The 26,042-nt window shown below is 36.7% G+C and overlaps 2 protein-coding genes across 4 annotated transcripts; one reads left to right on the forward strand and one right to left on the reverse strand.

The window, feature by feature from the left end:
- The first annotated feature begins 866 nt into the window (after positions 1-866).
- Positions 867-17,688, forward strand: LOC132155230 (AP-2 complex subunit mu-A-like). The gene is made up of 13 exons (XM_059564102.1): positions 867-1,026; positions 1,727-1,844; positions 12,534-12,799; positions 13,113-13,195; positions 13,965-13,970; positions 14,082-14,217; positions 14,301-14,445; positions 14,656-14,670; positions 15,613-15,732; positions 15,807-15,942; positions 16,029-16,126; positions 16,205-16,316; positions 17,376-17,688. Exons 2-13 carry the CDS (start codon positions 1,771-1,773, stop codon positions 17,508-17,510), a joined length of 1,326 nt encoding a protein of 441 aa, XP_059420085.1. The 5' UTR covers positions 867-1,026; positions 1,727-1,770; the 3' UTR covers positions 17,511-17,688.
- A 1,962-nt stretch (positions 17,689-19,650) lies between these two features.
- Positions 19,651-25,457, reverse strand: LOC132155231 (choline-phosphate cytidylyltransferase A-like). 3 transcript variants are annotated; one of them, XM_059564103.1, is made up of 8 exons: positions 25,337-25,457; positions 25,156-25,255; positions 23,806-23,922; positions 23,505-23,656; positions 23,291-23,369; positions 22,419-22,561; positions 22,119-22,307; positions 19,651-20,479 (listed from the first exon to the last, which is right to left on the reverse strand). In XM_059564103.1, the coding sequence occupies exons 1-8, from the start codon at positions 25,442-25,444 to the stop codon at positions 20,243-20,245; spliced, it is 1,125 nt and encodes a 374-aa protein (XP_059420086.1). In that variant the 5' UTR covers positions 25,445-25,457; the 3' UTR covers positions 19,651-20,242. The 3 variants fall into 3 exon arrangements, 2 of the variants coding, with proteins under 2 accessions (XP_059420086.1, XP_059420087.1); XM_059564104.1 differs by having other exon boundaries at positions 23,505-23,717; positions 25,337-25,376; XR_009437230.1 differs by having other exon boundaries at positions 20,342-20,479; positions 21,970-22,307.
- Between the last annotated feature and the right edge of the window lie 585 nt (positions 25,458-26,042).

Here is a 26,042-nt window from a genome sequence, read left to right on the forward strand (position 1 = left end):
AGTAGGCTGATACAACATTTAGTGAGCAGAATCCTTTGATTTAAGACAAGAAAGTCTTTGTTAATTGTGTCCCAGCAGCATCAACCTACTCTCTGCATGACTTTGTGTTAACCAGAATACTAATTGTTTGGCATATATGTTTCCTTCTTGCAACAGGTTCACAAATATTTATTTAAAATGTATTTTTTTTACAGTACAACATTTTAAAAAGCACAACAGTACAACATTTTAAAAATGAGATGTAATGCACATAGGAAGCAATTGCTAAAATAAGAAAACAGAGGCGTGCAAATAATCTCTTGGCCTGCGTGAACAGCAAGAAATTAATCAGTTTGTACAATGAATAGAAATATTATTTTCAGCAATAATGATACTAAGAACTGGTTCACATTTGCAATGATTAACCATTGATTCTAATTGACTAAGGCAAACACTCTTATATCATGTGCGCTAATGCATGTGGTGATTTTTAATAAATTGTATTATTTATTTTTAATTCCGCTCTACTCTATAAATCTAAAGACTAGAAATGTGTTGGTCCATGACCTGTTCTCTGAAATTGATAGCGTTCTTTCATCCACATCACACCAAAGTGCTGAAGACTTGGCTCATGAATATTAATCAGGCACGTTATTGGGCGCTTCAAGATGGTTAATAAGCAACGTCACTTAACGTTATTAATATTAATGACCTGCGCTTTTATTTAGCAAGAATACAGAAAAGAACTACACATGGAGAATGCAGTGTAACTATTTATACGGTAATAAATTAAAATATATATATAAAACGCCGACCATCTTTATGCTTAAACAAACCAAAGTCCAAAAATCTTCGGTTGCGTCCACATATAGATCAGTGGTTGCGTCGTTGCACGTCATACGCACGCGCACCGTGAACTCTGTCAGCTGACTTCCTGTCTGAGGGAGGGACTGCTGCGGCTAGCGTCCCGCTAATCCTTCAGATCCCGAAAAACACCACGGAGAGGAAACGGTACATTCCGCGCCGATCCGTGCGGACACTAAGTAGGTATGGGCACGTTTCTAAAATAAGATTACGCGAGGACAGGAAAGTGTTTGAATTTCGACCGGGAAAAACGGTTTCCATCATCGAAATAAATAATCATCGCCACAGTCCTCGAGGAAAGCGACAGAGCAGTTCACGCGCTTGATGACTATTAATGACTCTTCGTCTGTTTGAATAATTAATATCAGTTAAAAGAGGACGGATCCGAGGCTAGCGATTTAAAAACCACGCTCGTTTAATGAACAGATGTCTTTCAGATGTCAGACATCTAATTATGCGATTAAACCACACTGGACGAACACTTCCTGTTCAGTGAGTGAATACTAACATCATTCGCCGTTACTCTGCAGTTCAAAAACTTATATTTACATAATAAAGTATTTTTGACGACATCAAGACGTTTTGTAGTTGAAGACGATTCCATTTTTCTGTCTAGCCGTGCACTAACACATATACTCTTTTTAGGTTCAAAATATTATGTGATTTTAATATGCGTGAATACATTTATTTTGTAGCCAACTAGAGTTTTTTTTTGTCTCCTAAACTACATTGTATGGTTTGTCACAGATGCAAGGTCAAACTGTTGAGAGTTTATCTAGTCTCACTGGTAGGGCCGAATGCCTCTCAAATCTTATCAGGGTCCTTCAGGGCTCCTATCAGCCAGTGAGGGTCATGTTCATATTCATTGTCCTGTGAGTTACAGGAGGAGGTCCCACCATGGAATGTGAGGTCTGAGGGGCAGCCACCATGATCGGAGGACTGTTCATCTACAACCATAAAGGGGAGGTGCTCATCTCCCGCGTCTACCGTGATGATATCGGGTGAGTGAGTTCATCAGTGCTCTTAAAACTACTTCTGATCTCAAGGACTAGATAGACTATGTGAGTTGAGGTCAGTTAATCTCGGGACGGGATGGTAAGCGGCACCAAAACGCACAACAACAACCACTGAAAGCTCCTCAGAACACCTTAAGCCAAGTTCACACTAGGCATGTGATGAAATCAGATTTTCATTAAATTGCTAATGCATTTATCACGGTATATGGTATTATCACGATGTTGAAAATTAGTTGCAAAAAACGTGTTGTCGTCATAAAGTATAACAGGTTTGGTAACTTTTTTTCCTTATAACAAAAATAAACTGAGTGTTTAAATACAATAAAGCAATACACACACACAAAAAAAGTGTAGCATGAATAATTTCTCACAGATTAAAGTGCAAAATATTTATAAAGACCAATAGGTAACATTTTAGTATAGAAGTACATAATAAGTACTGATGTAACAATTCACTCGACTCATGATTCAATTCACAATTTATTTTTTACAAAATGAGATTTAAGACAAATTCTAAATTAAACATTTATTATTACTTGGACAAAATGCAGGACATTTCTTTGTGAAATTGAAATAACACTATATTAATATACTAATATAGCACTTGCATATCATTGCTCTGTTGTTGGTTTTGATTGCTTTTTTGTCCTTATTTGTAAGTCGCTTTGGATAAAAGTGTCTGTTAAATGACAATTTAAATATAATGTAAATAACAAAACTAAATTGAAATTTTAAAACAAGCCCCAAATCAAATAAATAACAAACATAAAAGAAATCTCTTCATCTAACAAAACTAAGGCTTTGTTCTCTTTCCATTTAAAATTTGAAGCAACCACTTCATTTTAATTATAATCCAAACAAAGATGCTACATACATGCAACATGAGCAGTTTTTAATATAAATTGGATTGTATAATTTCTAAATTTTAAAGCAAAACGGATTGGTTTGACTTGTGAAACTATACATAAAATTATCTGCATGAAACCGAAACGGCAGGCGAACTGAATGAGACGCAGATTCACTCTCTGCCAGCAGGTGGCGCTTAAAGGGTTTCCTTGGTTACCGCTGTAAACAAAGCAGCGCTGCACTTCTGAACTTTAATGTGCATTATACAGAGGCAAGACAAATAACATCTAAACTTTCTAAAGACAGTAAGTTCCCCTCAGACATATATTCATATGAATTCCTACCATTAATTGAATCACTATTTGTTAAGCATCTCAAACGATTTGAATCGTCACATATTTGAATCAATTTTCAACCGGATCATGGTTAATCGTTACATCCCTATCAACAAGATCTCATTAGTTAATCTTAGTTAATGCACTAACATTAACAGTGAGCAATAACTACATTTGCTACAGACGTTATTAATCTTTGTAAAAAAAAAAAAAAAAAATACAACCGTTCATGTTAGCTTGAGTTCATTAACACAGTAACAACTTTTGATTTAATTAAATATTGTAATTAACAAAGACTAATGAATGTTTAGAAGAATTTTACATTGGCAGTTTATTAACTAATGAATAACAATATCTAGGTTTGTTGTTGTCCAGATTAAAATGTAAAAAAGTTTGAAAATGGATAGTATAAATATTAAATAGTCTAAGGTATTTAAGTAGTTGGCGCTGTGATGAACACCAAAATTTTAAATCATTTAAAAATGTTTCAGAAAGTAGCGCTGCGCAGCTGCTTTGTTTACAGGCTTTCCGGGGTAACGGCTGTATTTCTGCTGTTCAGCGCCATCTGCTGTCAGAGAGTGACTGTGCTTTCATTCAGCGCATCAAGCCTGATTTATACTTGACGTGTCCAAAAGTTTGCTTGGGTGCATGTGGGAAAAATGACACCATCGTGGTGTTTGCGGAAGTGCAAATTAATTATCTGCCAGCAGGAGGAGCGTAAATATACCGGTTTCCCCAGTAATGGCTTTAAAATAAACGCTGCTCACAAATGCTACTTTATCAGGCATTACAGGAAAGATGAAATTAAAATGACATCGAAGCTTTTCTGAAGACAGTCGGTTCTTACATAGATACATATTTTATTCAACATTCCATTCATAACTCAATGTATAGGAAACGTTGGACACTGCGATAAGTCAAATAGCCATAGTGATAAAAATAAAAAAAATTTCACACACATTACACTGCCTGCTGATCCTAAATGCTTAAGGGGTCGTTCACATATCGCGTCTTTTGCGCGCTCAAGTTCGTTATTTCCAATGTAAACGAGCTCATTATGAAAGCAACATGGTGCGACGCGCTCGTTTCTTCCAGGCGCGTCCGCACCACATCGAGTTAAAAACATCTCAACTTTTCAGAATGCCGCAAGCGTACCACGGGTCATGTGACAAGAAATAACCAATCACCTTCATCCTTTCCCGTAACAACGTTGAAAGCTCAGCCAAGATTAAGGAACAGCTGATCATAGCTGTATATGGATTGCCATTTTGAAATAAATTTAGTAGCAGAGCTACTGCAAGCGATTTTAGTGCTACAAATCCATTTATCATTTTCTGAAATTTCCGCGTCTTCATGGAGAGAGCGGGTCATGGTTGCTTAGTAACGGCAGACGCCTCAGGAGCGCAACTGCCCGAGCGCTTTGGAAAGGAAGAGAAAGCTGCGCGCCTAGCGTTTTCCATGCGTTTTTAGGCGTGATATGTGAATGGCCCCTAAGAGTGCGCTGGCCACGAGCGATGACGTATAATCAGTATTTCAGAAGTTTTGTCTGAATTGAATGTGTTTCTACTTTCACATGCAAATGACTTATTGCACTTATGAAAATTATAATTTTCCGGCATCAATTCTAGTAGGGTAAAACGTAATTTTAAACGAAATGGGCTGTTGCCTGCCTATAAAGCGGCCTAATCTGCAGCATATTCGGCCAATGCCTATTAATTAAAAAATGCCAAAAATCGTCGACTTTTAATCACATTACCGAATATCAGCCCTTGTCTAATTCACACTACAGGATTTTAAGCCTGATTTGCAAGTCAAAGAGCTTGCTGACAGGTCTGGCTGTGATCAGGGAAAAATCAGTAAATGATCAGCACACAACAATCTTTATGTGTGAGCTCAAGGCATCATTTTAGTCCAATTACTGTAACGTTGATGCCTCGTCAACACCAAACCAATATCTAGCATGCTAAATATCTGGAGCAGTCGGCTGGCTCGACATCCTGTGGTGTCAGGTGTTGCGACGAGCTACACCCAATGAGAGACCAAGGCACAGCAGAAAGACAGTAGCAGCAACATAGCTTTAAGAAAAGTTTGGATGCAAGAAATGGAGCATAATTTTTCAGAACATATCTCACAAACAGCATGCAGAACTTATTTCTTTCCGAAGTCCATTTTCAAATAAACAACTCCTGTGTTGTTTCTCATAATTTCCCGTTCCACTTCTCGATGTAGGAATCCACGATAGTCACATCGCAGGATGTGCAATGTAGGCTGTCGTATTTGATCCGTTATTTATTAACTGTACGGGCCAGCTGCTCCCCGGCCCTTGACGAATGTGATTCGCGGATTAATTGCACAGCTTAACCATCATACAGTGAAAGTTTATCATGTTTATCAAACACATTATGCATGTGTTTTTAAGTCCTGTCAGTTTAACAGGGCAGAGAGAGAGAGACAGAGGGAGAGGGAGGGAGAGAGAGAGAGAGCGAGCGAGCCCCGGCCGCACGCTCATTGTCTTCAAACAACACAAGCGCTGTCTTGCTCTCTCTCCCTCGCGCATATTAATCAATTGACACGATGGTGTCGATGTTTAAATCATTTAAAATGAGAATGTAAGTGTGCTCACCCCATTTTTTTGTTTGTAAGAAAAAATTTGATTAGATTTCATATTGCAATATATATAGCAGAAAAATAAAATATCGCAATGTCATTTTTTCCCAATATCGTGCAGCCCTAGTGTGAACTTGGTTTTAGTGACCACAGAGCATCATCCTACCAATGCAACTACCCACTGACAACCTCTAAATGTATTTATTTTTGCTATTAGAAATATTAAAAAACATTTTGCGGCAAATAGACTGACCTTATTGTTAATGTGCAAGCTCAGTGGGGTTTAAACTCCATACCATTAGGGTTATCCTGTTAGGGAAGAGGAAATGTGACAGGATGTTAAGAAGCAGGAAGCATTGCTGCATTCCATTACTACAATAAACTAAATTTCATTTTTTGTTCTCATAAAGATTTTATTGGTGTGTTTCCAGTACTGTTGTCCATTTAGCCAGTGTTTGTCTGTCTCCTTTTTTCCTGTCATTATTCCCTCATGGTCTTTGTCCGTTGTACTGTTTCTCCATGTTCATTGTGGCTACTGTAGCACTAGGTAAGCAATCCCACTACATCCAATGACCCAAAAGCATGTTTTTAGACCTCAATGAACAACCAACTAATCACTCTGATGCATGTCACCAGTCACCCCCAATCTAGGGTTGGGCAATATAGCCAAAATATATCTGTGTGTGTGTTTAGCCTTAAAAAAATACATTTACATTTTTTGGTATTTGTATATTTTTTGCAATACAGGCAAAGAACAAACAGCAAAAACATTAAAATACAGCCTTTCTTCCTCCCTCTCTCTCTCTCTCTCTCTCTCTCTCTCGCTCTATTTATATATATATATAACGGATATATTAATGTAAACATTAAACAACATACAGATTCTGATTTATTAAAATGTATAAAAGAATATATACTAAATTTTAAATTATTAAAAAATTTTAGCTAACAAATTGTAAAATCTAGTGGATTGAATAATGGTGGCAAACATTTATTTAACAGATTTAAGAATAGAATCTATTTAAAATTATAATGGATGAATATTCTTGCTGCACTGTAATCCTTAAATGGTCTTTTATTGTCATATGCCTGACCATTTTTTTTTTTTTGGTATACAAACTATACATTTTTTTTTTTCTGTAAATCATCGTAAAATGTATGATAGTCATTATTATTTTTCTTCTTCTATGGATTATTATAACTATTATTACTATTAATTAATTTCAAGGTATAGGAGCCCCTAACATGCTCAGAAACTCTAGAAATTTGCCACACACATTGGAATCTGCAGCCACACTGCTTTATAGGGCCAATTTCAAGGGGCTCTGTAGCGCACACTGTTTGACCTACAGTCACCAAAATGCGCACACATATAGATCTCATCAGCCCCAACAAATTTCACACTGCATGTCATTAAAGGGTTAGTTCGCCCCAATTTGCAAAATTATGTCATTAATAACTTACCCTCATGTTGTTCCAAACCCGTAAGACCTCTGTTTATTTTTGGAACACAGTTTAAGATATTTTAGATTTAGTCCGAGAGCTCTCAGTCCCTCCATTGAAGCAGTGTGTACGGTATACTGTCCATGTCCAGAAAGGTAAGAAAAATATCATCAAAGTAGTCCATGTGACATCAGAGGGTCAGTTAGAATTTTTTGAAGCATCGAAAATACATTTTGGTCCAAAAATAGCAAAAACTACGACTTTATTCAGCATTGTCTTCTCTTCCGTGTCTGTTGTAAGACAGTTCAAAACAAAGCATATCTGGTTCACGAACGAATCATTCGTTGTAACCGGAACCTTTTGAATCAGTTCACCAAATCAAACTGAATCGTTTTAAATGGTTCACGTCTCCAATACGCATTAATCCACAAATGACTTAAGCTGTTAACTTTTTTAATGTGGCTGACACTCCCTCTGAGTTCAAACAAACCAATATTCCGGAGTAATTAATGTACTCAAACAGTACACTGACTGAACTGCTGTGAAGAGAGAACTGAAGATGAACACCGAGCCGAGCCAGATAACGACTCATTCACGAGTCAAGAACTGTTTCTGTCAGACGTGTCCGATTCGTGAACCGAGGACCGAGAATCGAACTGTCAGAAAGAACTACTGGTGATCCGAAAACTGATGCAACCGGTTCTTGACTCTTGAACCAGTCATTATCTGGCTCGGTGTTCATCTCTCTCTTCACAGCAGTTCAGTCAGTGTACTGTTTGAGTAAATGAATTACTCCGGGATATTGGTTTGTTTGAACTCAGAGGGAGTGTCAGCCACATTAAAAAAGTTAACAGTTTAAGTCATTTGTGGATTAATGCGTATTGGAGACGCGAACAGTTTAAAACAATTGTTCGATTTGGTGAACTGGTTCAAAAAGATCCGGTTACATCGAATGATTCGTTCGCGAACCGGATATCACAAACTGCTTTGTTTTAAACTGTCTTACAACAGACACGGAAGAGAAGACAATGCTGAATAAAGTTGTAGTTTTTGCTATTTTTGGACCAAAATGTATTTTCGATGCTTCAACAAATTCTAACTGACCCTCTGATGTCACATGGACTAATTTGAAGATGTTTTTCTTACCTTTCTGGACATGGACAGTATACCGTACACACAGCTTCAATGGAGGGACTGAGAGCTCTCGGACTAAATCTAAAATATCTTAAACTGTGTTCCGAAGATAAATGGAGGTCTTACGGGTTTGGAACGACATGAGGGTGTTATTAATGACATAATTTTCATTTTTGGGTGAACTATCCCTTTGACTTCACCCCAGCAACTGGCAGCAGAAAGTGTCATTTGTAAATGCTTGGATATCAGCCTCTTATCTTTACCTGATTTGTTTCAAACTTCATCAAAACACTGTCAAAACATGACCGATGCAAAACATTTTTTTTTTTTTTAGGGCACTTAATATGCTCAGAATTTCATTAAACTCAACACACATCATCAGCATTGATGAGATGTAGACACTGGCAAAAGCTCATACATGCATTTCACACTAAACTTTGTCAACATGATGCCAAGATAAAGTTGGAAAATATTTGTTATCTTCAACAGTGTTACCATGCCAATTTATTAAAGAAATCATAAAGATAACAGTAATTTTTTTATATATATATTTAAAGTGCATTATCCAAACTCCAAAACTTTTTTACATATGGGGAACAAGTCATTTTTATGAAGCATGCTTAAAACTCTCAGGGGCCAACAACAACAAAAAAACATTTCAGCTGACAGATTATGGTTGTTATACTAAGTTTGTCCTCTAGATGGAGGACAAGAAATCTTTTATAGGCCATGTTGCAGGGTGAATTTTTCAATTAATTTGTGCAATTTGCTTGTTAGTAATAAACATTTAAACTGTTATCCATTGTATTTTATGTTGTTGGGTATCACAAAACGGAATATAATACACAAAAGTAGGTACTATCTTAAAGCGGTCTCCTTTCCCCCACAATGCATTGCATTACATCACGTTGGGGAGAGAATTTACCAAAGCCCGCCTTGCGAGCATTGAGAGTGACTAAAGAGATTAGTAGATGAGAGTATTCAGATAGCGCAGATTATAGATAAATACATAGATATAGACAGATAGATAGACTAAATACATAGACAGACAGACAGACAGATAGATATCAACCAACAGCGACTAAAACGCACTACCATGGGACAGCACCGCCCACACAAGCACCTACCAAACACAGCGACAGACGCGATTACGTTTGCAACAACATTTTCACCGGAGGAAAAGATACACTCTTAGAAACGTCCATATAGCTAGCATGATGCCTTCTATTTCTAGATGACAAAGACAAGTTTACCAGTACTACGACTCTATGACAAAGGTTTCCGGTACTTATCTGAACTAACGTCATGGTCACTGCCACTAGATATAAAGAAAACGTTGATTTTTCACTCGGTGCTATTCAATGACAGTAAAAGATGTGTTGTTATTATGCACTGCTGCTCGTAGACTAGCTCCAGTGCTAATTGCTGCATTGCTAAATGATAGCAACTCACCAGGACACTCTCCACTCATTCTCCTTGGACCATGCATTTAACTGGCTTTGACGGACATCAGTTCTTGGCAATTCCTCATTTGCCCTCTCACGTCTGGCTGGTTCGAAATTACACGACTGCGGGCCATCATACATGTTGGTTCTTGCCACCTCTTCCTCATCCCAGTCAGTCACTATAGTTCTGATGCTGCGTTCCAGGCAGGTTTTTGAGCTTGTAATCACTATTTCATACCACGACTAACGACTTTGTACCGTTCCAGGCAAGTTACGCCAAACTTTCTGAGCACATGGAATTGTAGCTTGATTTATTTTTTATTGCAACGTTACATTGACCTGAAATCGTTTTTTCACCGTGTACCACTTGCATAAACACTGCATCCGTAGGCAGTATTATTCGTAGGGGCTGCCATCGTTGTTTCGCGTGCTGTGTGACCTCAGAACTCGGAACTCGGAGTACATTGATCTAGTACCATAGACAGTAAAAGTTACGAGTACGAGTTCACGGATGGGAAGTCTTTTGGCCTTTAAGCCTGATCCCTTTCTGCTCAGTTCAGTTAGTTAGAATGACAAACAAATACATAAAATTAGTTAATATGTACTGTATTGGTAATAGGTTAATATTATTTCACAAATGCTTATTGATCATTAGACTCACTTTTAAAAATCCTTATAGATCATTAAACGTTTTGGTACACTTTACATTAACATTTGTTAACATCCGTTAATGCTTTAGCTAACATGAGCTAGCAATGAACAACATATTTTTACTTTTATTAAGCTTTTTTTTTAATGTTAGTTAATAAAAATGTTAATGTTAATTCACAGTACATTTACTAATTTTAACAGATACAACTTTAAATGTATTAATGAACTTTAACTTAATATTAACTAACATTAATAAATGCTATATAATGTTAATAAATGAAACCTTACTGTAAAGTGTTGCCAAAGTTTTATATATTGATCTATGTGTCTGTTTCACACTCTTGATGTTATGGTGTAACCATTTCATTGCTGTGGTTTGGGCCTGTCATCACTGCTTGCAGCTATATTTTATACATTTTTTAGAAAAAATAAAATTAAACAGGAAAGACTCTAATCTATAAACCAAAAAAAAAAAACATTAAAGCTGCATTATTATTTATTATTATTATTATTATTTATTTTTATTTTTTTTATGCTTGAAAGCCCCTTGACAGAGAGAGAGAGATAGATGGATGTATATATAGATATAATATTATTGTTGAGTGTCTGTCAGCTCAGATTTTGCAGTGTGCTCTGCACTAGTTGGGCACTACTTGGACCCCATTCGCTGCCTTTTGTCCCATTGAGCATGTTGAATCGGTGTTGGGCAGTCAGTGACGAATCATTCTGGCTGGCTGTTCAGCTTAGTGAAGTAGTGCACGAGAAGAAAAGCAAAACAAATGACATGTCAAGAGGACACAGACAGAAGGCTGTTCTAATTTTGGGCTCATCTTACCTGAGCATTCAAATCTATTCAAATCCTGTTCTCATGCAGTTGCCAAACATATGAGCTAGTTGGCCATTGGCTGTAGTCTTCACAGTTTGTTAAAGGTCAACTGTTTAGCCCAGAAGCAGGAGATGCAAGGCTACAACACAGTCAACCTTCATCACCTCTAGTTCTTTATTGTCGATTTGGTGTGTCAGTCTTTAAACCATTGTTACCAAAAAATAACATGCATACACTTCCACATACAGTTTTGAGTTAAGGCCCTCAAATCAGCCATAGAAGAACTAGTTTGTATAAATGAATTAAAGTGCCTCTATTATGGATTTTTGAAAATGACCTTTCATTCAGTGTGTAACGCAGCTCTAAGTGAATGAAAACATCTTGCTAAGTTATAAATCTGAAAGTACACCGTGTATAAAGTTATTGTCTCTCAAAAGAAAGAGTCGACTCTGAATCAGTGAAGAGAGTCGTTTTTAAAACGAATCCCAAGACGTTTCATGTTGACGTCAATATGAAACATTAGCATATAGCCTGTCCACTTGATGGGCTTTTCACTTTGGTCTGAATGAAAATGCAAATTCATTCTTTGCCACTAGGTGCTGCTTTAAAAATAGAGGTTTCCCCGGTAACACTGCAAACAAAGCAATATTCTCAGGATTTGCGACACTGGGGCTGGTTGTGTTGCTTTCGTAATGGGCACAAAATGGTCCTAGCAACATGCTTTTTAGAAAATGTAGGAAAAATAGAAAACTGCAAGAATAAACAATTTTTTTTGTTAGATTTGCATCATCTTTAGCATTTTGAATGTATTGTAATTATTCATATTGCCCAGCTCTACTGCAAGCATGTGTCACCTGACATACTTCAGTGAATCAAATATTGTGAAGATAAGTACATCAGCACCAGACTGAAGTGACCATGAAGCCCTTTCCCTTTTGATTGCACTTAGGCATGAGATGACACACTTTTAGTGAGTTTTGTGTATCTTGTGTATGCACCTTTTTTGAATGAAATGTTTGCCTTAAAACTTTCTTTAATAACCTTGTCCTTGATGATTATTGGATCGCAGTTGCAGCAGATTAACCTGGATGGAGTAAGAATATCTGTCAAAAAATATTTGAAAAGAACAACTTTTATTGGACTCTCTTTGAATAAATCATAAGTTGTCTTGTTTAAGACAGGCAAGAGCTCTTTTGTCTACAGGAGCTTGTTATCTTGAGCTTCATGAAGGTTTGGATCAGCAAAGGAACGTACTTTTAATGCTTTGTTCGCAGACAGAAGGAATGTTTCTTCCAGGGTTTACTGTCAGATGGTGACCACGTGCTCACTCTTCCTGCCCAACTCCATTATTTCTACCTTGACCTGATGTTCTTCTTCTACTCCACAGACGCAATGCAGTGGATGCGTTCCGCGTGAATGTGATCCACGCCCGTCAGCAGGTGCGCTCCCCCGTCACCAACATCGCCCGCACCAGTTTCTTCCACATCAAACGCTCCAACATCTGGCTGGCTGCTGTCACCAAGCAGAATGTCAACGCCGCTATGGTGTTCGAGTTCCTCTACAAGATGTGTGACGTCATGACGGCTTACTTTGGGAAGATCAGCGAGGAGAATATCAAGAACAACTTTGTGCTGATCTACGAGCTGCTGGATGGTAAGACTGCTTCAGAAACACACAAAGCATTTGCTGACACTGTTCTCCTTCAGTTGTGTGTGTGCCTGTGTTAGCTGCATTACCTCAACAGAACTCACCCTCCTCTAAATGGCATGCTTTCCTGGCAGTCATGCGCTGTTAGTGGCAAGGTGCGTCTTAAACCATGAGCTGGCACGGAAAAATTGTCTAACAGCTGAAAAAATAAACGGTTACCTAAACATATGAAACAAAAGTCTGCTTAAAACTGTCCTTGATGTGTCAAGTGTCTCATTCCAGAATAATGATTCATTTAGTTCTTTGTGTGTGGTTGCAGAGATCCTGGACTTTGGATACCCACAGAACTCAGAGACCGGAGCACTGAAGACTTTTATCACCCAGCAGGGCATCAAGGGCCAGGTAAAAAAATAAAAAATAAATAACATTTCCTGTTTACATATTTTAGAAGTCCAAAAAAAGAAAATGGTAACACTTAATTTGTTAAAAAATAGACTACTTCTAATAAAATAATTATCATTTCTATTTTTAAAACACTACTGTGACATCAGAGTTACTCTGGGGACATCCTGAAATTCAGGCCAGTAGTTTAGATACTTTCTTTTCCAATATTTTCAGTGTACCTAACACACACACACACACACACACACACACACACACACACAAATAACATTTGAAATGATAAATTAAATAGTTTTTTTTTAAATATTTTTAAATGAATATTTAAATATTGTATGTTAATTTAGAAAATTATTTTTTACACATTTTCATCAAACAATTAACATTTAAACATTTTAGTATATATATAATATGATTTCTTTTGCACACACAAATAATTTATCAATACATTTTACCTTTCTAAAATGAACATTTAAATATTTTTGTTTTTATATACTCTGTGTAAAAATAATAATAATAATTCACACACAAGTTTTCCTTACAATTAAATTTTGCTGACAAGTTTAGAAAGTTGACAGCTAGAATTTTTGCAATCAATAATTACAGAAAGCTTTGGGTCTGCATTTTTCTTTTTCTTTTTTCAGTTTTTCTTTTTGTTTTTTAAACGGTTGTTTATTTATTTATGTTTAGCTCTGCCCATCTTGTCTGTGCAGATTCTAATATAAAACATTTGTCTTTTTTCCCTCGTTTTTCTGGCCATGTCTGACTGCAGCATCAGGTATGTGTAATACTGTAATACTAGTGTTCCCAAAATATCTGGACATTTCTACTACCCTTCAAAGTAGTCTATGACCTTCCTAAATCTTTGGTGGTCCATCATTGTCCTCAGACTAAGGAGGAACAGTCTCAGATCACCAGCCAGGTGACGGGGCAAATCGGCTGGCGTCGTGAAGGCATCAAGTACCGCCGCAACGAGCTCTTCCTGGATGTGCTGGAGAGTGTCAACCTGCTGATGTCTCCACAGGGTGAAGACCTCATGCTGATCGTGTGCCTGACTCTAGTTAATAGAGGCAGACCATTCTCATGCTGCTGTGTGTCATCCCGACAGGTCAGGTCCTGAGCGCTCACGTCTCCGGTCGGGTGGTGATGAAGAGCTATCTGAGTGGGATGCCTGAATGCAAGTTTGGCATGAATGACAAAATCGTCATTGACAAACAGGGAAAAGGAGGAACCACTGACGATCCTGGGAAAAGGTTTCAGAGAGCCTCATGCACTAGTGCTGAGTTTTTGCCTGTTTGTCTCCTCTCTTATTTGCTTTGAACATTCTGTTTGTCTTTTTGTCTGGATTCTGTGTTTCTCGATCCAGAATTGAAAAGAAATGTTTGATTGTAAAGCGTGTGGTTTATTTTGAGTTTTGAAGCTGTCTGTTTTTGTTGCGTCTCTTTTTCTCTGTGCTTCCACAGTGAGTTAGGGGGAAGGTATTGTATTTTGATATTTCTGTGTTCAGTTTTATGTCAGTTGTGATGTTAAACTCTACAGTACAACATATGAGTGTCTTTTATTACTTTTTTCATGTAGCTATTTATATATTATTTGATTGACCAATATTAGCATTTTTAAAACTATTGTATCATTATAAATTCAGTCCATTTATTTTCCAAATCCATCTCACTACTTTTTCAATGCCAGATTACAGAAGAATATTAATATACTTCATTGTTTTCACAACAGATTTTGCTTGAAATCTTCAATGAAAGATTTCATTCAAAAAAATGTTTTAAACAACATATAAAACATTGTACACTACCATTCAAAGGTTTGAAATCAAGGCTGCTTTTATTTGATACATATAGTAAAAACGTTAATATTGTAAAATTTTATAAAAATGTAAAATAACTTTTCTATTGTAATATATTTTAAAATGTAATTTATTTGTGTGATCAAAGCTGTATTTTCAGCATCATTACTCCAGTCTTCAGTGTCACATGATCTTCAGAAATCATTCTGATAGGCTGATTTGCTGCTCAACAAACAGTTATTATGTTTATTTTCGTGGAAACCGTGAAGATTCTTTAATGATTGGAAAGTAACAGCATTTAATTAAAATATTATAAATGTATTTACGGTCACTTTCGATAAATTGAATGCATCCTTGCTGAATAAAAGTATTAATGTATTGACTCAAACTTTTGAATCGTAGCGTAGGTTTCATCTGTAAATGAGATTGATCACTGCATCCCTAGTTTTTAGAAGTGTGATTTTCACAGTGATTTTACTTGATTTGATTTCTGATATTGTATATTGTTGTTTATCATGTCATTTGTAAGTACCCTTTATTGTAGTATTTGCTAATTTTGCCAAATATCTTGGATTCAAATATCAGACGGTCTTCATCTTCATTTCTCTATGACTTCTAGCAGTGGGAAACAGTCCATAGCTATCGACGACTGCACTTTCCATCAGTGTGTGCGTCTCAGCAAGTTCGACTCGGAGCGCAGCATCAGTTTCATCCCTCCTGACGGGGAATATGAGCTCATGAGGTCAGTTCAGCATCCGTCTGTCTTCACACTCCAGTCTGACTCTGTCTTCACTCATTTTTAATCTGCGTGTGCAGGTATCGCACCACTAAGGACATAATCCTGCCCTTCCGGGTCATTCCGCTGGTTCGAGAGGTCGGTCGCACAAAGCTGGAGGTCAAAGTTGTCATCAAATCTAATTTCAAACCCTCACTCCTGGCACAGAAAATAGAGGTCAGTTTAAAAGAGAATATATAGACTTTACATTTTCACGTGCAGTTTGTTTGTCAGATGATCCAAGAGCTGAATGTTTTGAACAGGTGCGTATTCCTACACCTCTGAACACTAGTGGAGTGCAGGTGATCTGTATGAAAGGAAAAGCCAAATACAAGGCCAGTGAGAATGCCATCGTGTGGAAGTAAGTGGGATCATGACATTCCCCTGTGTTTGGTGCTTGTGTGTATATACTCTTCACCCTGTCGGTCTTTCTGCTAAGGATCAAACGCATGGCAGGAATGAAGGAGTCTCAGATCAGTGCTGAGATCGAGCTGCTGCCCACTAATGATAAGAAGAAGTGGGCCCGTCCTCCCATTTCCATGAACTTTGAGGTGTGTTTTAGACCAGGCACACATTGTTAAATGCCAAAAACTCTTTATGTAATGTTTTACATAAAGCGTTAGTTCATTCAAAAATAAAAATTAGCCTATAAATTACTCACCCTCAGGTCATCCTAGGTGTATATGACTTTCTTCTTTCAGACGAATCCAGTCGGAGTTACATAAAAAAATTGTCTTTGATCTTTCAAGCAGTTTAATGGCACTCATCAGGGGTTGCAGTGCATCAGTCCAAAAGAAGTGACATAAAAAGCATTTATAAAAATATAAATGATCAGAAAACTATTACTAACATTTGCTTTTTTTTTGACTGTCAGAGTTGAAAGAAATATTTTAATATTTCTGTGAGGTTTGTGGTGCTTCTTTTTAACCTAAAATAACTTTGGATATGAAGTTTGGATACATTTGATTTGTCAACCTTGATTTGTTTGATTTAATTTTAGCAGTTAATATAAATATTTGCTAAGAAATCAACTAAAATTATCTATTTACCTACTTATTTCCAATGAATAAAAGAATGTTAGCTTGAATCTTTTTTTTTCTTTAATAAGCTAACAGATGGATGTTGATTTTTATTATCAGTTACGTGTTAAGGGGAGATTTATAAAAACGTTAGATGAAAACGAATGATCTTTTCATATATTTATTAGTGCTGTCAAACAATTAATCGTGATCAATTGCATCAAAAATAAACGTTTTTGTTTACGTGTATGTGTGTATATATACTGTGTACATTATTTACAATATACACATACAGTATATATTTTGAAAACATTTGCATATTTATATTCTTATATTTTATATTATATATTAATGTATTTCATATATGAACATAACAGATTTTTCTTAAATATATACATGTATGTGTTTGTATTTATACATGCGTAATAAATACAGTACACTAAGTAAACAAAAACTTTTATTTTGGAAGCAATTAATCGTGATTAATCGTTTGACAGCACTCATTATTATTATTATTGTCTATTTTATGTCAAATAATAGTTTTTCTGACCCGTCCAGTACAAAATTTCTGATGTATTTCTTCTGTCTCAGGTTCCATTTGCTCCCTCGGGGTTGAAGGTGCGTTACCTGAAGGTGTTCGAGTCGAAACTCAACTACAGTGACCACGATGTGATTAAATGGGTGCGATACATTGGACGCAGCGGAATCTACGAGACGCGATGCTAATGAGCCGCTGAGCAGAGGGACCAGCTCTTACTCTCCTATAAATATACGAAGTTTCCTTCCTTCTCCTCAAGATTTGTGTATGAATTAAAAAGGCTAATTACAAAAATATGCAAAATGTGAAATGTAGTTAATTGTATGTGTTTGTAAGAGTGTTGTAATGACCAGATCCAGTGGAGGGTAGTGCAGTGCAGTCAGTCAAAGCCCAGCCTCCTGTTTCACTGTAGTCAGTCTTACGGGGATCACTGTCCAGTTTGTCGTTGGTTATTCTCCCATATGTCATACTCTCAGTATCTTCTTGCTATCTCTGTGACTGTTTAGTTCAATATAAATATATAATGGGAAAAAAAACATTGTGTTGGAGTGTATTTGTCTTTTGAAGACTCCTTTTTCTTCAGTTTACATATCACATGTCCAAGGTTGGGTACTAACTATTATGTCATCTGGATTACATAATCAGGTATTACATTTCAAAATTATTGTAATCGAACTACTTTTTAATGATTATAAATTATTCACACAATAGCAATAAGTTATATTGATTTTCCCTGATTTAATTTGTTTTAATCTTTTACATTTTCCCCTCTAAAATAGAAAACTGCTTATGTATTCAGAAAGTCTTCATTCATGCAAAGACATGTCACTAGTCAGGTGGTTATAATTACAAAGAAAATACACTGCATTTGACTAATGGATTTACAAAAATCATTTCAATGTAGTTTTTTCAACATTGCATCAACTACTGATGAAAACATTGATTTTTATTTGAATTATAGAATGTATTTAGCCATGTTTTACTGTCTGGAAGGCTTTTGTCCTTTGTCCAATAATTCATTTAATTTCTTATTTAATGCAGGGAATTTTTTTGCCTGCAGAACCTCGTTCACCTAATGCATTTAAAGTTAATGGTCACATGAAATGCAGGTAAACAAATTAAACATTTCATCTTATTTAGGAAGTGTTTTGATGGTTATTCTATTTTATAACATTTGTATGATTTATTTTTTAGTTTTTCATTAAAGTCAAACCATTTAGTTCCTTTACGAACCCCATTTGACATATTTAATGATTATCCTATTTAAATGTGATAAACATGTTACGTCAAAAGTAATTGAAAAGTAGTCTGATTACATTACCTAAAAATCTTGTCTTGTAGGCCTAACAAATGGAATCAGTAATGGACTACATTTATATATAAATAAATATATATATATAATATTTTTACTGTGCTGTTTCCCGTAAGTAAATATGTTACATGTTGGTAGTAATTTAAATTGCTGGACAAAAAAATACAAATTCTATCTTTTTCATCAGACACTATTTATTTGTCTTCCTGTCTCTTCTGGAGATCCTGTTCAATCAAAGGCCGACAGCACAAGGGAAGGCAAAGTTAATAAAATAATCTCTCCTAGATTCACTTAATTTGTGCAAAGGAAAAGTCAGAGGCTGGAAAAACACAGACATTGCCATAAAAATGAAGCAGACCAATAGTTGAATTCTGACATCAGTGCAAGTCTGGACAGCAGTTTGTTGAGCCACTGCCTCACATCAAATTATGAAATGAGAACAGAACACAGGTATCATAATCACTGGTGGTACAAGCTCAGTTAAAACCCACTGTCTAAAACTGACCATTGCATATCCATACACGTACATAAATGGCTCTTCAAAGTGAATGTAAAGGGTTATACAAGTTCATGACATCATTCACCACAGAACATCATTATGTCCCTCAACTGATCAACAACTGACTGTAACTCTTAAAATAATGATAGAAACTTGCATTTTGTGTAACCCTCAACAGATTTAGTTAGAAAAAGATTTTCTGTCATACTGGACACTGACTCTTGATTTTAAATTGTATTTAACCCAGAAGTGATTCGATTCATTCACTAACGGTTATCAACATCTCCGTTGGTTTGACTTTAAAATGTGCAATACTCATTTCGCAGAACCTAATTATATAATTATCAAGCTCCAGTCCAAAGATCTAAACTGAACTGGGAAAACTAGCCTTCAACCTATGTTTTAGTTTATTCAGTAAGAGCTCTTTGTAAGAAACCCATCACAGTGAGAGATGAACAGGGCATTGTGCAGTGATGAAATTATATACTTTCAATTTTACAGTAAAAACAAACAACTATGTTATCAAGTATATACATATTTGAAAACCAGTGTTCAAATTTGTAATTCTGACCTTTACTAAAGCATGACACACGAAATTCAAGTAGGCAAACTATCATTTTCCACTCAGTCATGCCTGTATAACATTGGCATATTTTTCTAATTTGCAGAATTATTATTCACAGCAACACTGATTATGCACCTTGCGATACAAATAGTTTTCTTTTAGCTCTTGTATTTAGACAACAAATGCATTTATCTTATGGTGCCTTGCTGTGTTTTCAACATTAGACATCAAATCTCAGCCATTCCAAGAGACACATGACTTATGGGATGTCTAACAATTATAGACTACAACATTAAATGCGAACTTAAAACAAAAATGAAATGCATTAATACCATGTGCACTCATTTTAAAACACAAAAAAGCCCTGCCAATCCAGCATGATTCGAGTTTGAATACTCACATCCCATCGCTGACAATGACTTAAAAACTCATTTTAACCCTTCATAATACAGAGAGCGAAACCAATGGGTCGTGAAAGGATTGTTTTGTTTATGAGGTTGGATTACCGGTATTGGAAGACAGATGTGTGGTGTGCTGTGGCACTCTAGTCTTCATCGTCCTCCTCGTCTTCGCTGATGGCCTGTCCGCGGGCGGTGTAGGTGTAGCCGGACAGGGCGCTGCGGTGATGTGAGGAGGGTGAGGAGGGCGGGGAGGTTTTGGTGAAGAAGGGCAGATGGAAGGTTGGAGATGGGGAACGCTCACGTGTGGGACTGCTGCTGGGACTGTGCCGCGGACTGATGGCCTGAAGCATTCGCCCTTTACCCTCCTTCAACATGTGCTTCTGTTCGAGAGGAAGACATAGACATTATAAGACCTTGAGTGCAATCAAGATCATATTTCTTATTTTATTTCAATCCCTTAACAACTGCCATATTCAAGAACTAGGCTTCTCATGATTTTGGACCAACTGGATATATCGTATGAGGAGACTTTAAAAAGCAAGAATTCAGGTAAGTATGTTATCAAAAAATAGACACGTCATGTAAATTCATTGTTAAAAGTGTAAACTATGAAGAAAATTCCATGTTTGGAATTATTTGAATATACTGTCACTTCCAGTTTCTGTACATAAATAGTTTGAAATTAAAAAGTTTGGGATTGAGAGGTTGAGAATGACAGCTTTGGCAAATGGATAGTTCATTAAAAATTTGGATTTCGGTCTTCATTTATTCACCGTTTTGTCGTTCACATAGAATGCGTCTTTGTATCTTAAAAAAAACGTGAGGTGCGGTATTCAGGAATGGTTCTACAAAAGCACAGAGCAGAATGCCTCCTCCGCCATGTTGCCATAAAAAAAAAACTTTCCATGCCAACTTTCTACTGTAAACAAAAGCTTGCAACATTTGCCCCACCTCCGGGGTCTTCTGATTGGTCCACTGTTTTGGAACTTATGTTGCATCGTCATGTAAAAGTTTAAATTCTTTGAACCTGACACGGCATCTTAAAAACGCGACACTCATGTGGGAGACGCCAGACATGAGCACAACGTTCATACATGTCTGTCTATTGCGTCTACATAGAAAAACTATTGTAAAGTAGCGCATTGTGTTCTTTGCGAAGGACCCCTAGACTGTATCACCTATTTGTTTTACCTATTGTTGCTTAGAACCTGATAGTTGCTGCCTGTGGGTATATCTCAAATTAAAAATAGAATATTTTACCTAAAATACACGGTTTCATGCTTAAATCTAGAGTTGCCAAAAGACCCGGCACTTCGGTACCAAGTCGGTACTAAACAAATGAAAACGTTAAGTTTTTTTTTTTTAAGTACCGGTGGTACAGAGTAAGTTACCCGGTCAGCCCGGTTCTTCTGAAAGGTGTGAAGATGCGCTCTCTTCATAAAAGCACTGAGAGTCTGCGACATCAAAAGGTGGAAACACACCAAACTAACAAAACTCTTTAAAGACAGACACCCAAATCAAATGACAGAGTTCAAGCAGGTAAGTTTCATCGCGTTTCTCAAAACTGACCGCCACAAATAGATTTTCCAAAATGCTTTGACTTCTTTGAATAAACATGAGCGCTACACATGTCAAAGTCAAAACCCGATGTGGGTGTTTTTTTTGTGGCTCTTTTTTTATAGCTAACTTAGTTGTTATTCTTGGCTTTAAAATTCAAAAGCCCTTTAAAATTAAATATGTTTCCACATTTTGGATTCAAGTATACTGTGGTATAGTCAAATTTGTTTGATTAGCATGTTTTTGTGTTTTGCTTTGGCACCGAAATTGGTATCTAATACTGAAATTTTGGTACTGTGACAACACTACTTACATCATTATTGTTACAACATGCTAACATCAAACTAGTCTGGAAACGACTGAGGGTCACATGCCACGTATGCTTCATGTCAGTAGTAGCTAATGTAGAGCGTTCCGACTCTTGAAGTTTTGGGACAGAGCTATAGGTAAAGAGACACCGACCAATGCCCCCTCAGGTCCAAACATCTGCAGAAAGTTGCCGATGAACTCGCGGGACTTCTCTTCCCATTTCTGGATCAGGTCAATGCTCTTCTCCTCCACCTTCTGCACAAACTCTTTACTCTTCTCCTCCACGTCCTTCACCTTCTTCTTGACTTTGTCCACACGCTCCTGAAGGTGGTACTTCTTTTCCTGCGTGTCGGTAACAATGCACAATAACTAACCTCTAATAACTAATCTCATTTCTGGTAACTCGTCTTAATCTTGAGATCATGTTCTACTAGTAAACGAATGAAGGCTCACGTTGATGAAGCTGACGTTTAGCTCTTTTGCAGTGTAGCCACGCTGAAGATTACGTCTGACGTACACGTCATAATCTCGTACGATGCGTGTAATGATGTCAGAGGTAGAAATGCCCTCTGTCCGTTGGGTTGGTGCAAACATTCCTGTGCAAGCCAAAAATTAGAAGGAAAATGTTGTAAAGTTTAGCATGCCAATAAAGAACAAGGACATGCATTTTTTTTAACCAACCAAATTTTGTCAAAATACATTTGCTTAACCCAGTTTATTGATTACGGACAATTATGAATATGCCATTCATGGGTTTATCTCGCCTAAAAGTGAAAATATTGAGCCTCCCAGGCACCATGGAAACATTCAGTCAGTTTCTTTCCTGCTCAACCAATAGTGAGAGTTTAGGGGCGGGGCTACTGTGGCAGGCTGAGTCAGAGGGTGTTTAGTCAGCTGTCAGCGTAGGACCATGACTGACGCGTTACATTGGATTTGTTTACAGAAATGCTAGCCAAAATACACAGAGACAGACAATGTATTAAAACAAGAGTAAACATTTGTGGTTCTTTTACGAGATTTTTTTTACGGGCTTCAATCGAGATGCCGAACAAGCAAAGTTTCTTCTCGACAGGTTAGCTAAACTTAAGTTTTGCCACAGATGCTAGCTATTTATTGTAAAAGCCCCATATAAAATAGTAATAAAATCAGAAGGATCAATGGGAGGGGCATTTGCAAATGTGCTTTATTTCTGCAATTCCACTAGGTGTCTCTATTTGCGCAGAAACTCGACATTTTACCTTAAAAATAAGAAGCTTTTCATTGATTATAGCTCATACTCTGAAATTTCAGATGCAGAGACTGAAACCTGAAGCTGTTTTCCTCACCTGCTTCTTTGATGTGCTTGTAAACATCATCACTGTCTGCTGAGGAGTATGGGATATCATCATGGGCCACAAAGTCAATCTTAGGTATCAAAAAACACAATCTTTCATTACAAAAAGACACAATTAATTGGCTCACTGCTTGGTTCTTCTTTTACTATCTTCCTCCAACACTAATATATGTATTATACTACTGCACAGTTTTCTCTCATCTCACCCGATGCTTGGTGAGGAATTCGGGCGTTAGAGTCCACGGAGCATTCCGGACCACCTCGTCCACATAGCGACAGTGACTGACCGCGTCATAGCGTTCATCCTCGTTCATGACGGTGAAGCCCTTTAGCTGGTGTGTGAGGTCATCACTACACACTGCAGAGAGGCGCGCGAGAGAGGTGCTAAATACAGCTCTGACATTAAGATGGACTCTGTGCTACATGATCAGAATGATAAACAGTTCAATAACTCTACAGACACTGTGCCCTCAGGACTCTTTATAGTTAAAGTTCAGGGTTACCTACCGCCAACAATAAGATGAGTGTTTGGGAAAAGGCATTTAGCCTGCATGAGAGCGCGGGCATGTCCTGAGTGGAACATGTCAAAGATGCCATCAGCGTACACCCGCACAGGTCTGTCAGCTAGAAACAAGAAAGAGGACATCAGCTTTTATGGCATCAAGGGAACTACTCAATTTAGACACACATTTCAAATCAGTATGAAAGGTGCAATTCTTTAGAATTTTACAAAATGTTGTAAAAATAAACCGTACCTTTGAAAAACTTTTCCGCCACTGAATAAAGCATAAAACAAAGAAATCGCAACTTTGTATCTCACAATTCTGAAATTGATTCACATAATTGCGAGATAAAAACTCACAATTACGAGATGTAAATAATAAATTACGAGTTAAAAAGTCAGAATTGTAGAAGTCCCAATTCTGAATATTTTTTCCTCGCAATTCTGACTTTATTTTTTTCTCACAATTGCGAGTTCATATCCCACAATTTTTCATTTATAACTCGCAATTGCAAGTTTATATCTCGCAAATTCTGACTTTATAACTCGAACTTGAGAAAAAATGTCAGAATTGTGAAATAAAAAGTCGCAATAACCTTGCTTTATTTAATTTTTTTTATTATTGGCGGAAACTGGCTTCCATAAAGACTTTTATTAAGAAATATTTTTATTTAGCAAAGGCACAATAAAATTAATAATTAACAAAATAAAATTGTTCTTTTGAACTTTGTATTCATAAAAGAAATCTGAGAAAAAGTCACGGTTTGAATATGAAGCAGCACTCTTCTGTAATTACTGCCAAGGTAATAAAACACAATATTTAGTGTTATAAATCTACATTACATTCATGGTAACTTTGAAAAGGTATCATTATTACAGTCTGTGAAAATGATCCACAGGTCTTCCACCAGGACAATAAGCTTGGAAAGGACAATGACATATGACAAAAAAACCTGAAATTATTGAAAACAAAACACTACACTATTCAGAAGTAACAAGTCCAGATGTGCATGTCCAGCCATGTCTCAAAGGAACAAATGGAAGAAGAAAAGTGGGCCAAAATGCCATTAGAGAGGTGAAGGAATGTCATGAATGTTTATAAGACACACCTGTTATGGTTAAATCTTCCAAAGAACATAAGAGATAAAATCAAGGGTGCCAATAATATTGTCAAGGTCAGTCTGTGATGAAATAATGCAAAAATGTTGCAATACAAATATGCATTATTTCAGGCCATGACCGTATATAAAGGCCAATGACCTAAATACAGTCATGCATTCAGTGAATGAAAGTAACACATAACGTGCATTGTGCATATCTGAATGCGTGTTCGCTACAGAAGGCAAATATCCTACGTGGAGTGCCTTTGCGAGCTTCCTCCATGGTGACGCGCTGATATGGCTTCTCTTCCATTGACTCGAGCTGATCTGCGTACGGAGCCGGGTATTTCAGACCCTGCGGGGCGAGAAGAATCAGTCTTTGGGCTCAAATACCATCTTTTATCTGTACACACGCTTACACCTCGCTCTCACTCACCACTGTGCATCGTTTTATCTTCAGCAGTTTCTCGCCCTCCTCTGCCTCTCCATTTGAACCTTCTCTCTTTCTCTTCCTGGACAATCGGGCTGAACCGTGGGCCTCCATTCAGGATCCGTGGAAAGCTACAGAAAAAAAAAAAAAAAAGCAAAAAAATTTACTGATAAAAACCTCACAATTCCTACGGACTTCTCGAAATTGCGTGATATAAACTCACAATTACGAAATGAAAATTATAGTTATAATTAGAGTTATAAAGTCAGGAATACAGAAGTCGCAATTCTGACTTTATTTTTTCTCACAATTGCAAGTTTATATCTCGCAAATTCTGACTTTATAACTCGAACCCAATTCTGAGAAAAAAATTCAGAATTGTGAGATAAAAAGTCACAGTTACCTTGCTTTATTTTATTATTACCTTAATATATTTAGTGGCTGAATCTTCCTTCCATAAAGACTTTTTTATTAAGAAACATTTTTATTTAGCAAAGGTGCAATAAAATTAATTACAAGTGACAGCATTTCAAAATAATATTGTTTTTTTTTTACTTTCTATTCATAAAGGAATCCTGAAAAAAAAAAAAAAAGTCACGGTTTGAATTTGAAGTAACACTGTTCTGTAATTACTGCCAAGGTAATAAAACACAACATTTAGTGTTATAAATCTACATTACATTTTTTTTTTATTAAAATATAAAAATAAAAA

Source organism: Carassius carassius, chromosome 12 (assembly GCF_963082965.1).
Source record: "Carassius carassius chromosome 12, fCarCar2.1, whole genome shotgun sequence".
NCBI lineage: Eukaryota > Metazoa > Chordata > Actinopteri > Cypriniformes > Cyprinidae > Carassius > Carassius carassius.